The 14,651-nt window shown below is 35.4% G+C and overlaps 1 protein-coding gene and 1 pseudogene across 3 annotated transcripts; both read right to left on the minus strand.

Annotated features, from left to right (window-relative positions):
• Nucleotides 1-7,540: 7,540 nt before the first annotated feature.
• On the minus strand, nt 7,541-11,001 carry LOC143624752 (cytochrome P450 CYP72A219-like; annotated as a pseudogene).
• Nucleotides 11,002-11,524: 523 nt separating this feature from the next.
• Nucleotides 11,525-14,345, minus strand: LOC143624798 (transcription factor GTE4-like). 3 transcript variants are annotated; one of them, XM_077095332.1, is made up of 5 exons: nt 13,139-14,345; nt 13,011-13,062; nt 12,813-12,929; nt 12,642-12,713; nt 11,525-11,784 (listed from the first exon to the last, which is right to left on the minus strand). In XM_077095332.1, exons 1-4 carry the CDS (start codon nt 14,309-14,311, stop codon nt 12,652-12,654), a joined length of 1,404 nt encoding a protein of 467 aa, XP_076951447.1. In that variant the 5' UTR covers nt 14,312-14,345; the 3' UTR covers nt 11,525-11,784; nt 12,642-12,651. The 3 variants fall into 3 exon arrangements, with proteins under 3 accessions (XP_076951447.1, XP_076951448.1, XP_076951446.1); XM_077095333.1 differs by having other exon boundaries at nt 11,525-11,797; XM_077095331.1 differs by having other exon boundaries at nt 11,526-11,878.
• Between the last annotated feature and the right edge of the window lie 306 nt (nt 14,346-14,651).

The raw sequence follows: 14,651 nt of genomic DNA on the forward strand, positions 1-14,651 counted from the left end.
TTTAACGCTCAAACTTTACCAACGATGTCTATACCCTAAGAACATAAGTGATACTAACCGAATTTGCGTCGACTCATCATCGTAACGCTCGGGTTTTACCAACGCTCGGGTTTCAACGCTAAAGTTCTATCAGCTACCCCGACGCAACACACCGTTAGAAGAACTAGTTTAAAATAATATTTGAACTTTCAAAAATAAAATATAGCATTTGAATTTTTTAAAAATTGGAAGTCTGTTCTCTCTTTTCTCTTCACTCCGTCTACCTATTTTAATCTTCTAGAAGAATGTTTGTGCAACTTTCATCCCTGTTGGCCTTAATTTCAATTTTTAATATATAAACACTTTAAATCAACCTCATCCCAACAAACTCCTGACCATTCTGTTTTGCTGCTGCAAATCAAGCCAAAAAGGATTCTCCAAAACACTTTCAAATGGTTAGCATATACACATCATTCTTGTAAGTTACAATACCTATATTTGTTCAATTGCTTCCTTAATCGAGCACCGAGAGTACTACTAACAACTGTTGTATATATTGTGTAGTCTATAAACCAAATCAATCAATTAAATGAACAACAAACCTGGTAATCTTGTATGCTACTGTAGATGAAGAAATTGCCACATGGATTATTCTGTGAATCGTGAATCACTTTCAGATAACCTATTTGTGGGTTACACACAATAATTTATTGGATAAGACAGAGAATTCTGCACATGAAATGAATCTTGAAGTTCTGTTCGTGAATGTGGTTGTAACTGTAATGTTTTGATCGAGAGAGTTTTTATCTCACAGAAAAATCATCGGCCTCTATATCCCAAAAACGTGGAGATACCAAAAACAAATACAGATCCTAAAATGGATATTATGGACCCAACTTGATTAAATGGCCCATATGTATTAAATATCAAACCAATAATAAGGCCCAGATAATACTAGAATTAAATCGAGTTTGCACTCCCGCGTCACCTAACTCATTTAATTTCTAATAGTATTTTCTCGATCAACAAGTTAATCCAATAACACTAAAATAACCAACAACAACCCCTAGCTCGATCGTTCCTAACAAGGTAACCTGAAAGCCCAACGTTAATAATCCAAATCACATGTAATCTTTATATTCTCTTCAAACATTTTTTTTCCTAAACTCTCTCAGCTATCATGGCCACACATATATTCACAGCCTCTGGACTCCCTTGAAGCTCCTTAATCGTGTATGAACTCAGCCATAACATAAGGTACTCCAAACTCAACCGAAACCCTTGTTTAAATAATTTACTTTTGAGTTTCATACACTAAGTAGGCACACAAGATATCTAACATGGCCAACAACTTTAAGCCACTATTATCACAGCAAACTAACCCTATGAACTTTGCTTGAGTCAGCCCTCGACATAAATCATGAGTAAGCCCGTTAAAGACGTTTCTTTCCGGGACATGTGCATGTAAAATACTCACAACATGCATGAACACATAAAAGTATTTTCTTATAACTGAAATGACTTTTCTTTTATATTTTCCCAGCTCTTCTAATCTGCCAAAAAGAGTATTTTAACTCCATACAAAAATTTACAAACGATTCTTACTATTAGGTACCCAAAATAGTGACATTTTTGCATAAACAAACCAAATGGTCTTCAGATATGAATGTATGATGAAATAGTAAATTTAAAGATCATATAAGTTATGAAAATTACTTAGTATGAATTAGATGATTAAGGCCTAGAAGACTTAATTCCATTTTATATGTTAAAACCCGAAACCAACCCTAATCACATCATTTTCCGGTTCCATATTTTTATATATCTTAATCTTATCATAAATAACTAAAATATGAGTTTGTAAGTCATCCAGCTAGCTATTTGATATTTATTACAAATTACAAATTTTATCAATAAAGTTTTACCTAAAAGGCGCTAATTAAGCTACAAAAGTAGGTAAAGCCGACAACAAGACCCTAAAAATATAAGATTACACATCTTTTACAAATTATATAACATACAATATTTACTTAGGAAGAAAAGGTGGAAATAAGTATGTACATATGTATTAAAGCAAATTATTGCATTTTTAATAGGTTACTAAGCGGCTAAACCGTCAAAATAGTGATTTCTAACCTAAGCGGCTAGAATTCATATTTTTCTAGTAACATCAAGTTGAAATCATATTAAAGTGTTTTCTAAGGGTTAGAAATGGTATTTTACATATTAAATACACAACACCGTATATGAAAAGTGAACGTTACAGAAACCTACAATAGCATGACATAGTTTTTAGCAAACTATTTATTTAAGATATTTTAACATAAAATACACATATATACACCTTATGAAATTTGAGAATATTTACATTGATATTAAATAAGTTAATAAGGGTATAATTTGGATACTTAGGTAGTGTTTGGTATGCAGGAATGACAGAGAAAATGGAATTATTCATTGCGTGGGAATGGAAAATGTGACATTTGGTTGCTTAATGGAATGGAATCATCTATTACACATGGAATCTCATTCCATCAAAACTATTTCTTCTCACCCCCTCCCCCCCTTTTTATTCCATTCCTCCTTCATCCTACTTTCTCACCACCACCACCACCACTACCATCGCCTCCGCCACCACCACCGCCATCGCCACCACCACCACCTTACCACACTGGTGCTACCACCGCCACCGCCACCGCCACCGCCTGACCATAATCGCCACCACCACCACTGTTGCTGCCTAACCACCACCACTTGACCGCCGCCACCGTCGCTGCCACTCTACCATCGCCAACACTACCAATGCTACCACCGCTTGACCACCGCCACCACCACCACCACAACCACCGCCCCTGCCGCCTGAACTCCACCACCACCACCGTCGCCATCGCCATCGCCACCACCATTTTCGTCGCCCGAGCTACCACCACCGTCACCATTGTAGTTTTTTTTAATATATTTTAAGATAGGATTTTTTTTATTATTTTTATTTCATTCCTATAATTTTTTTATACCAAAAAACATTAAGTAATTATTCATGTCATTCCCACAGGTTAACCAAACAAAACAAATAAATAATAATGACCAATTTCATTCCCTTATACATTCCATTCCTTTTCCCATTTCATTCCTCCTTCATTTCATTACATAAAACCAAATATACCTTTAATATTTATAATGTGGCATACTTTCCAATCTATATAGTTCTAACTAAGATTTATACAAGTCATTTTGATACAAAATCTTACTTTGCTATGAACTATATTTGATTATGAATAACTTCACAACACAAATCCGACAACTTTCTGATTTGAGTAAACGTTGTTACGACTCATGTAACAATATGAAACCATAACTTCAAATAACATAACTACATGTATAACCTTAACCTACTTAGGTCATGTGCACATATTATATGAAACATTACTTTAGTGACATGTTATATGGATTTAGGGATTCCCATCCTTTGGAGTCGTTTCAACGTAGCATACAAGAGTTTTCTTTAATTTTTGTCTTCACACATAGACCCAGATGAGTTCATGCCCTATCCTTTTTCTTAAAGTTTTGGGTGGAACATGCTTCTATATGTTTTAAAAATTAGTGGTGTATTTTAAACAAGACCAGTTTAGCTGTCATAAACAATCCCCGACTTGTAGCACAATCATTAACTCTCTTAGGAGCCACGGGATGTATGGGTAGTACTATCTGGGAAAGACCCCCGCACACGGTGGGCCTAATTAATGGGACGACCACCCACTGAATGATAACTGGTTATCTTGTGACATATATTCGTGCAGTTTTGTACCTTATGTTGGCAGGTATGGGTAAGGGGTATATTTAATTTAGATGTGCACGGGTCGTGAACACAGGTTTGATTGTGAACTTTCTTGATGTGCACCATACTATTTAGATCATTTTTAAATAAATGTTTTCATAACTTAAACTTATGAACCCACCAATTTTTTAGTTGACCTATTATTTTTAAGCATGTGTTTAGGTGTCTCTTCTCAAGATGTGGAAATTTAGAGAATTAGACATGAGCTTATTTGGATATAGAAGATCATTTTAGAAGACTTACATAAAACCTTAAAGCTTAACCCAAAGAAGCCATGATGGATAGCTGAGCTTATCCCCTAATTAGATGGTAATTGAATTTCTAGCTTTGTAGTTGTACTTGTCATTTGATTGTAACCTTAACCTAATGTCTTAATATAAATTTGTTCTTATTTCCGCCGTGTTTTGGTTGATATTCTATCATTTGTCATTTGTCACACCCCCTAGTCGGGGTGTGACAAATGTGTAGAGGTTTACGTTGGATAAAAAAAACGTACTTAACTTATTAAGTGAAATGCTTAGGTTTTGTTGCAAGTCACACCAAAGTGAAAGGAACTCGTTGCAACCTATGAGGAGCCTTAGTTTGACTACAAAGTGGTGGAAAACGACCTCACATAATATTCACAGGCACAAAACCCAAATTTATGGGGACGGGGCATTCATCGCTTTCGACCGTCGGGTCACCAGAGTTTAGTTATTGCATATTACTTGCTTGGCTATAAATTAAAGATTATGCAAGCTTTCACCCTTTTTTTTCTTTATAATACTGACATGCACTTGCATTATTAATATATTCCATATTCTAAGACGAATTCAAGCATTAAAATTATGTATAAAACTCGGGGGGGGGGGGGGGGTCGGTTTTCTTAATGTGTGTGTGTTTGTGTGTAAGTTGTAGGGCAGAGAGGTGAAGACTAAACTTGCATCAGACTTTCATTTATAGCCAAACATGTGAGATGACTAAGTTTCATTCTGGTGAATTGTTGGTCGGTTTCCATGGTCGCTTTAAACGGCCATTGACGCCCAGTCAACTTCCTTATGGGCTTTGTGCTTGTGAGCGTTGTGTGAGGTATCTTTCCGCCAATTAGTCTCGAAAAGAGATTCCTCACTTGTTGCAAGAGGTCTCTTTCACCTCGGTTTAACTCTTGGAACTAAACCCAAGCATGTCACTTACTAGGTTAAGCACACTCTTGGTGTATTCAACCAAAGCTTCTAACCATTGCCTTCTTGTATTTGACTTAATCCTTTTGTTTGATCATAGGTAGGTATCTAAGATAGGATTGGATGAGAGACATTCCCAAAGTGGAATGATTCTTTCAAAGTATTATTGGAATTTCTAATAATACATATTTAAACACTTTTGTTTAGATAAATTATAAACTTTTCCTAAGTTTATAAAACTTTACAAATTAAATAAATAAAGTTGTCATTAATCTTCAATGGATTAATATTTTAATTCCACAATCTTCAATCTTTTATGTAGAATCTTTATTAAGCACTTTGATGATTGATCTTGTAATTCCACCATCTTTAATCGATTAGTCATTGATGTAGAATCTTCATTAAGCACCTTGATCATTTAATCATACTTATTAGTGACTAATGATGATTCACCAAGTGTTAAGGAACAAGTGTATGACATATAGCATTATTGATGAACTAATGCTTTTTTCATGTCATATTTGGCTAATTTAGCCGTTATCTAGACAATTAAGGTTGGTTAATGTCTAAACCATTGTTTTCTCAACAGTTTCACCCTTTTAGATAATGACGAAACTATATTTGAAGGTATGATACAATCTGAAATGAATTACTTAAAACTAAACTACATTAATGACTATGTTAACAATGTCACACACCTAGATCATTGTTTTCATCAAGTCACATATAAGTCTTCATTAATGTCCACCTGCTTTGATATCTCCCCTTTGGTGGATATGTCTTAAATTCTTCCTATCTTTCTTCCTTTTTTTTTTGTAATTATCAAAAAGATGAAGAGGACTCCCTCGGGTTGTAAATGAACCGGATCAAACCGAAAGAGATCTTGTTCGTGTTCACAAACACTTTACCGAATGAAAAATCGTGCTAGTGTTCGTTCTTTAAGGAATTGAGCTTGTTCATGTTTGTTCGTGCTCGTTTGATAATATTGTAAATGAACGCAAATGGAGACTTATGAACACCATCGGACACAACCGGACCTTCAGATGCTAACGGACGATAATGGTGCAATATATTGACTAAAAATATCTAACAACTTATCATATATGGACTATAGTAAAACGTGGTTTAGAATTGACAAAATCTTAGTCAAATTTAACAAAATACATAGTATTCATCTTACGTGTTAAGAGATTCAGGAAAGGAAGGCAGAGACTGCATTTAGTGGCGGAGGAAGGTAGGGACTTGCGGAGGAACCCGGGAACTGGCGATGTCTGATGGAGGAAGCCACCTGCAAGTTTGGTAAGGGCGGAGAGGGGCGTTGTATCGGTAGCGCCGTATGGTTAGAAACTTAGAATGATCTAAACAAATACATTACCGAATGGTTCACGAACACAATTCAACGAACACACCCTCTGTTCGTGTTTTTTTTCGTTAAGCTTACCGAGCAGAATTTTTTTATTCATGTTCGTTCATTTATTAAACGGGCGAACATAAATAAACTTCCAGTCAAACGGTTTATCAAACGTTCGGTTCATTTACAGTCATAGGGCTCACCCTTGAAAAAGATAACCTTTAAACAAAGCTCCTCGTTTGATATGAGATTACCTCTTGAATACCCGTGTATTGCGAGTTTAATAAAGAAAATCATATTAGATAACTAGATTAAATACCCGTATATTGGAGTTAAATAAAGAAAATCGGTGTTTTAAATTGAGAACAATTTGAAAAAAAAATTTTACAAGTTGTAAATTAATAATTACAAAGATGTGAAAACTGAAACAAGATAAACGGAAAGGTAGGCTTTCTTGTACTTAGGCTACCGTAATCTATAATTTTGGAGAGCCTTGATACCCAAGTATGGCCAAACTATTTTGTCTTAACCGCGCCCACGCTGGCTTCAGAGTTTGGCTTGGGCATTCCCCCCGGAAACCATACGTCAACTACCACTTGACAGTCATTGTGTCTTCACAAGAGTAGAACTCTCTGGCGTAACACACAGTGTGACGAAAACCCGGGTGGGCTCAAGATTCGAACTGACAACCTTTACACAAAGCCTAGCTCAATCCATTGCCAACATCCACCCAACTTGACAGTCGTTGTGCCTCTACAAGAGCAGAACTTTCTGGCGTAACACACGGTGTGACAAAAACTCGGGCGGGCTCAAGATTCCTTTGCACAAAGCCTAGCTCAAATCCATTGCCAATATCCACCCAAATGTGACATATGTGGGATTTAAACTTGAGGCTCCACTGACGAACCAAGACGTCTCCCGATTGGGTTTCAACTATTGGTAAAGCGGTCTTTTGCCACTATGCCACAAGTGGAGAATATTATTTATTTATTATTTATTATTAAGTGTGTTAAGTGTAGATTAAGTAAATATTTATCGCTTTGTATGGAATAAATGTCTTTCTTACTAATAACTAAATAATTTCCCTCAAACAACTTTTAAAATGGTTTTTGTACTCATATTATTAACGTTTAATTATTGTTTGTATAGCATACATTATGACAAGTTTTTTTAATAGAAAGAACGTTACTTAATCGAAAATACATATTTGTCGAATTCGAACTTCAACTCGAACTTGAAACCGGATACTTAAACCCGATCGTAGGTTTTCACGGCGAATTTTTAAAGATTGACAAGCTTAATAATTAGGTGAACTCCAAATTCAGGTGAAGAGTGATAATCAACCTAGGAGCATGTACATAGGACGGTGAACGCACGAATGAGAAATGTTGTAGGATCATAGCCAACGCGATTTTTGGCTTATTTTGGCCAATACATATGCGAGGTCCCCAGCCAAAGGGAAAGTATGACATTTGCCCCTTTGTCGCCTTCAAAACGCCCTCAAAAAAACTTTCAGGCTTGAAATCATTGGCATCCTCGCCCCATGTCTCGCAGTCATGGTACAAGAATACCACAGGCACTGTGACTGCTGTCCCTGATGGTATACTCACATCGCCTAATTTTGTTTCTTCATTAGTTAGTCGGTATAATGAGAGAACCGCGGGATATATCCTTAAAACTTCATGCAAGATCATAGTAACCTACCAATAAAAGAAAACGAATTAAACATAAAGCATCACAGTGTTGCAAAACTAGCCATGTACGATCGTTCGTCACAAATTGGTCATTAGAAAAATAGTGTGATTTGCGAACGAAATCAATTTGCGACAATTTAGCAACTGAAATCATTCATTTTGTGAACAAAATCATTATGGGGTGGATTTGGGTTTTAAAACTTTTTTCTCGTCCATTTTTATTTTTGATTATTTTAAAAAATATCTTGGTATATTTATTTTATAAAATTGTGACTTTTTTATTTTATTTATAATAATTGTTACAAAAATTTGTGATTTTTAATAAATCGTCGAAATTAACGACTAGTTCAAAATGAATTAGGGACGAATTTTATTTTAAGTCGCTAATTCATGGTTGTTAATACCCATTATTATGGTAATGGTGGTGGTGTTGTAAACATGAAATGGTCATCGTGCCTTACAGTTTTTAATCGAGTCAGTTCATCGATATCCGGTTTATTCTGTCCAAAGACACGAAAAACTTCATCTCGTGCTTGTTCTTGCCAATATTGATGTTGGCTTAGCAAGACCATTGACCATACAAGCAAATTAGAGGTGGTTTCTTGGCCTGCAAAATAAAATAGTTTGCATTCTTCTATAACATCTTCAATGCTTATTTGTTGAATTTCTTTTTGGTTGGACTCCAATAATATGCCCAATGAGTCATCTTGACTAGGTTGACCATCTTCCATTGCCGTTAATCTTTTGTTTATAACACCTCTTATTGAACCCTTCACATGTTGGTCAATCTCCTTTATCCTTTTGTTCTTTTTAGTTGGCAAAACCTACACATAGGTATTAGCAGATGAAGCTTTAAGAGAGGAAAATATGATCATTAAACTAGTGACCGGTTTGCAACGATTTAATTTTTTATTTTCCTTTTTTTCTAGAGAAATTGCGACGATATTATTCGGATATATAGTTAGCGGTCTATTAAGACAGAAAATCTGCTGCTGATTTTGTAAATATAACAGTAAAAATAATATGATGTAATCGGTAGCTAATTTTGCGACTGATTTAAAAGTTACAAATATTGTAAAAATAAAAATTAATTTAAAATAAACCAATATGAAGGCTCCACAAATTTGTCGCTAATTTTCGACAGATTTAAATCAGCCGCAAAAATGGTTACAAATGGATCAGCCGCTAATCAAAACAGCTTTTTTCTATTACTAATATCTGTCCCAAAATAATTTTGGTTACAAAAATCGTCGAAATAGATTAGCAATAAATGTTTTTGCGACTGAGAATGCTGGTCACAAGTTATCTTTAGCGACAGGCTTGTGCCGTTTTGGGGTTGCATATGCTTGTTTTTAGCAGTGCTGAGGCATTGTTTAGTACAATAGCGCAGCAAATGCATCCATGAACATGTGACATTTCATAAGTCGATGCCATTATTTACCAGGATCCAGGGATATATACCGAATATCGTATGATTTCTAATAATGAAGTAATGAGTTCCTTTTGAAGTTCAAATATCCTTCTCCCTTCTTCATAGTTGCTACCAAATGCAGTGCGTGAGATTATGTCGCTCGTTAGTGTTTGAAGATACGGAAAAACGTCGAGTTCGTACGAGTGCTCGTGCCCTAACAACTTTCCCCATTTTTCGATCATCTCGGTACAACTTAAATGGATAGCAGGAGCCATGTACTGCAAAATGAGTATCATTCATGTAATGTATCAATATCATCTTAATTATTCTAATATAAATATTAATCGGGACCGACAATGGAAGTGTAAATCCTCAATATAAATGAAAAGATTGTTGCAGGAATGGCAATCGTGTCAGGTTGATAGATTGGCGGGGTGAATTGATGAACAAAGAAACTATCTATATATTTATTCGTGCCAAACTAAAACATCAACCCTAACATGATACGCTTCAAATCATGTAACCCAAACACAACTATGGGTTGACGAGTTGTAAATGGGTTGGTGGGTTGTAATTAGGTTGTAGACGTGTTAAACGAGGCGTAGATGGACTACAGGATAATAAATGGGTTCAATGAGTCGTAAAAAGTTTTCAGGTTGTAATAAATGGACCAACGGGTCATATATGGACTAGCGAGTTGACCTTAAAAACTATGTTTTTTACTGTATTTTTTAACATATTGATGCCCGACTTGCTTAATCAAACGGCATAAACAGGTCAACCCTAAAAATGGGATTAGCGAACCTTAAACTTGTGAGCATGAAAGGCCGGATTGATGATCTTCCGGTGTTTGAACCATTTTTCGCCATCATAATCGATTAATCCTTGAAATAATAGCTTGACATAGGGATTACTGTTCCTAAGCTTTTGGAAATCATTGATTCTAGACAATATATCTTTGGCAAGACCAGGATCAAGAACATGCACCATTGGTGTGGCCCAAACCATGTAAAGAAAATATTACCTGTGTATAAACCAGAGACTATATATCAAACCAAGTAATATAAAGTTAACCCTTTCCAAATACTTATCTCGTTATTATATTGCCTGCAAAACGTATCGTGTTGTGGTAAACAGGCAGTTCTTGACACGAGAGGTTTAACATGGCTATTCAATGTTTCAACCCCAACATGGCACGTTTAATAAGCATGTTACACGAAATAACATATTTAACCGAGTTACTCAAATTGTTGACTTTTTCTCATCTATTAAGGGGATTGATTATGAGAAGAACTAGTACCATAAGTTTTGGCTGCCTGATAAACAAAGGGCAAGAGCCTTGGAACAATGTTATCATGGATATTAATGGGGTTTTGGTAGGCTTGTTTCGCCATTTGTCTCATCTCCTTTGTGTCCCCAAACAATAAATTGTAGGAGGTTCCATTGATCATTGGTGCCTTAGGCTTCCTTGGTTGCACCTACATCCATTTCAAAAGGCTCCATGTGACAAGCACCATCATAGCTACACCACAAGAGCTTGCAATCCAATTGTATAGGCTCATTGTCTCCATAAATGAGAGGGGGGGGGGGGGGGGGGGATTAAGATTGCTAAAATGTGAAATGGTCGAAAAGCACTATATAGAGGTGCGTATGACTCACATGTAATAGTTGTATTTATCGTCTCCTTATAGCTATTATCGTATTTGTTTGAACCCCATGTTTGTACCAAACTCGAGTAAGTGCTTACAATAGAATCAACAAATAAAGGCATGCATAATGTTTTCATGGATTTTTGTATTCATATTTAATAAACCATGATAACATGAACACGCGACATTATTTCTCGGAAACATAAAAAATAGGTTATCATTTACCAGATTCATGTTTGGTTCTGCATGTCATTAAGAACACAAACAACAACCAAGTACAAAACAAAAGTATTGCCATATGTACTGTTATTACTGTACTATACAATGTTGAGAAACCAAGATAAAAGGTGGTCGTTGTGTACTAGAAATGAACATCTACTTTTCGTTTTGTTTTGATCCCGCATACGGGTCGGGTCATTTAACCCGCACACATCACACTTTAAAAGTTCCCATGTTTTTACAAGTACTTCACGGAATCTTGTAAAGCATGACGGAATAACATGGAACAAACTAGCACTAAATCTAAGACGGTACGATATGCAGGGTTGATTACATATAGTTTACATACACACTACAGTCGCTAATATAAGTTAAAAAGTTGAAAATAAAGCAAACATATCCTTTCACTAGGGCTAGAATCACTAAATTAGAAGCAATACTGCAATGGAAAGCGACACTTTATGCATTAACAATTGTACATTTGCCCTGCATTTATCAACTTCGGCTGCTAGATAAGAGTTGGTACTAAAAAAGCAAATAAACATTTCTACAGCATTCATATCTGGTACAGTTTCAGAATCTGCAAAAAAAATAAATAAATAATAATAATAATAATGAAAATTGGTTTTAAATAATCACTTGGCTGGTGACAGTCCCAACTAAAGGTGCATTTTTTTCCAACGGTCCACGACTAACGGAGAGTTAACTCCGTTAGTTTGTTGCTTACGTGGCATGCCTAGCGGACCGTAGGAAAAAAAATAGACCTTTAATTGGGACTGTTATTTGCCAATAGAGGATAGTTGGGATTATTTAAAACCAATTATCTTAAAAAGAAACTGATAATTATTGCCACATAGATGTTTATTCACTTTATTGACAACTAGGCATGCCACGCAGACTAACGGATGGTTAACTTCATTAGTCGCGAACCGTTGGAAAAAAATACACCTTTAATTGGGACTACCACCAACCAAGTGTGAAGTTGGACTGTTATTTCAGTTGGGATTATTTAAAACCAATTGAGATATGTCTAGTTATATTTACTGAATTGAGATATATCTAGTTATCGCAAAGTAGCAATGTTGAAATCATAAATATTAAAATCTATAAAATTTAATATTGCAAGACTAATAGAATAAAATTAAAAAAGGATATTATCATATATACCCCTCAAAACTAGAATTTCATCATATTTACTCATCTAACGTTCATAATATCGAATGTACGACTTTTCATATTTTTACACAAATACCCTTCTCTATGTTACGAGAATTTGAAGTATAAGGATAAAGAGAAGGGTATATTGGTCATAAGTAAATTGCCAGTATATATATAGTATATACCTTTCTGTAATCATGCTTTAGACGAATGAGCTGCATCAGATCGCGCTCCAGACAAACTATCGCAGTCAGAATCTGTAATTAACACAATAATTAGGATTAATATGGATACATAATGCCTAAACTAATTTGGAAAATTCATGAAACATTAAATCTTATATTAAATATTAATACCACTAGAAGAAGATCCAGATATGCTACTAGAGCTGCTTGACTTATTTCCCTGGTCAACCTGCTGTTCCGCCTGTTTCTCAATCTGAATTGGAGAATTAGCTGAACCGATTCTTTCATCTGCATACATGGTATATAGATTCCATAAAAGATCACTTTTTAAATCAAATTAAGAATTTGATTTTGATATTGATTTCTCACCTGTTTCAGCCACTTTTGGAGCATCAACCACCATGGGTGCTAGATTCTGAATCTGGACAAAAAAGAAAGCATAATTCAACATAGTATTCTATGCTACCCAAATTGCCAAATTAACAAAATTGACTCACATTGTCTTCCACGTTTGGTTCAACGTCAATTGTTTCTTGAAGACTAAACTCAGCTTTCCTTTTATTCTTGTTTACTTCCTTTTTATAATAGGAGACAAACCGATCAAGCTCCCACAAAGTTTCAGTATCAAACGTGTCGATATCGACCTCAATTTCATCATCTTTTTGGGATAACGAGAAAATCCTTTTCTTGATGATCTTGACAACATGATCCAGCTTTTCAGAAGGTAAATTCTGCAAATTCATGCTAAGTTTCTGCTTCTCTTCATATGTCATTTCCCTTTTATTTGGATCTTTAGCTTTCGGTTTCTTTAACGAAGGAGTTCTACCGGTGTGAGAAACAACCGTAGGGTTCGGTTTAGGATCTTTGTCGGGAACAGATGCTTCGACCCTACTGGATACCGGTAATAACTGAGGCGGTGCTTGTTTTGAAGTTGGAGTATTTACTGCAAACTTTGATTCTTGTATATAATCAGCTTCTATAATCTTCCATTTGTCTTCAAATAACTTTAATAAAAGCTCTGCCATTGCATGAACATCTTGCCCTTTTGTATTATACGTCATGGCGTTTTGAAACGTTAGTCTAACATCCTCCGCAAACTCCATTGGAGAATTATACCAGTTTTTATCAAGACGGGATTTCACTGTACCTAAATCCATCGGATGCTTAATGATATCAAAGTAATCATGCAAACCGAGAGCTAAAGGATCAACAGGTGTGTTAAACACCCAACCATGCTTATGCTTCATTAACTTCTCAAGTAATGTACCACAACTCTTAAACACTTTGTTTGAAAACTTAGCGTCAACATTACCTTGCTTCTTAACACCAGTTTTAGATTTCTTGTAGCTAGCGTTAGCAGGAACTCTATCTTTAACAGCAAGAACATCTGGTTTTCGGTAAAACTGGTTTGAATTTGGAGTTAAGTTATCTTTATCAACATTATCACTGTTCTCTAAAACTGAGATGCCCAACTGATGCAAAGGCTTTGATCCATTTTCTTCAATCTTCTTCACTAATCTTCTAACCAATTCAAGCTCATTCACAAGCCTCCTTTTGATTTCCTTCATCTCTTTCTTTGACCTAGATGTTAACTCGATGGTAATACGATTCTCCTGTTTTCTGAACCCAAATTTCCCACCTCCATTTCCAGGAGGAACCCTAGAAGTCATCGTTGCAACCCTAATTTGAGATTTCCGTCTTCAGACACTATGCAACTATTAAATTATTCTTCTTATTATCTAAATTCCCTAACTCAATCTTCTTCGATCGTAGAAGCATGTACTGATTTACGATTATACTGAGCTTCAATTACTGCACGCACAAGAAAAAAAAAGCAAAATAAAGTTCGGTTGAAACGAAGCTAAAAAAAATATGACTGTACAATTATCACATGAAATCAGAAAGCACCAACTCAAATCGGCTTTGATTGTACAAAATTGTTAGGTTTTGACTATGAAACTGTTAAATTCTTCGTATTATTATCTAAAATCCCTAGCCCAGTCTTCTTCA

The sequence above is a fragment of the Bidens hawaiensis genome, unplaced genomic scaffold (assembly GCF_021521415.1).
Source record: "Bidens hawaiensis isolate Kalapana, Puna unplaced genomic scaffold, B.hawaiensis_p1.1 tig00003961_1, whole genome shotgun sequence".
In the NCBI taxonomy this organism is placed as follows: domain Eukaryota; kingdom Viridiplantae; phylum Streptophyta; class Magnoliopsida; order Asterales; family Asteraceae; genus Bidens; species Bidens hawaiensis.

What these genes read in the sequence shown, in the direction of transcription:
- LOC143624798 (XM_077095332.1), bottom strand. Translation starts at nt 14,311, where the DNA reads ATGACTTCTAGGGTTCCTCCTGGAAATGGAGGTGGGAAATTTGGGTTC. An exon ending in AACCAAACGTGGAAGACAAT is followed by an intron (nt 13,063 to 13,138) that starts GTGAGTCAATTT and finishes TTTTTTGTCCAG; the next exon opens with ATTCAGAATCTAGCACCCAT. An exon ending in ATCTGGATCTTCTTCTAGTG is followed by an intron (nt 12,714 to 12,812) that starts GTATTAATATTT and finishes TGTTAATTACAG; the next exon opens with ATTCTGACTGCGATAGTTTG.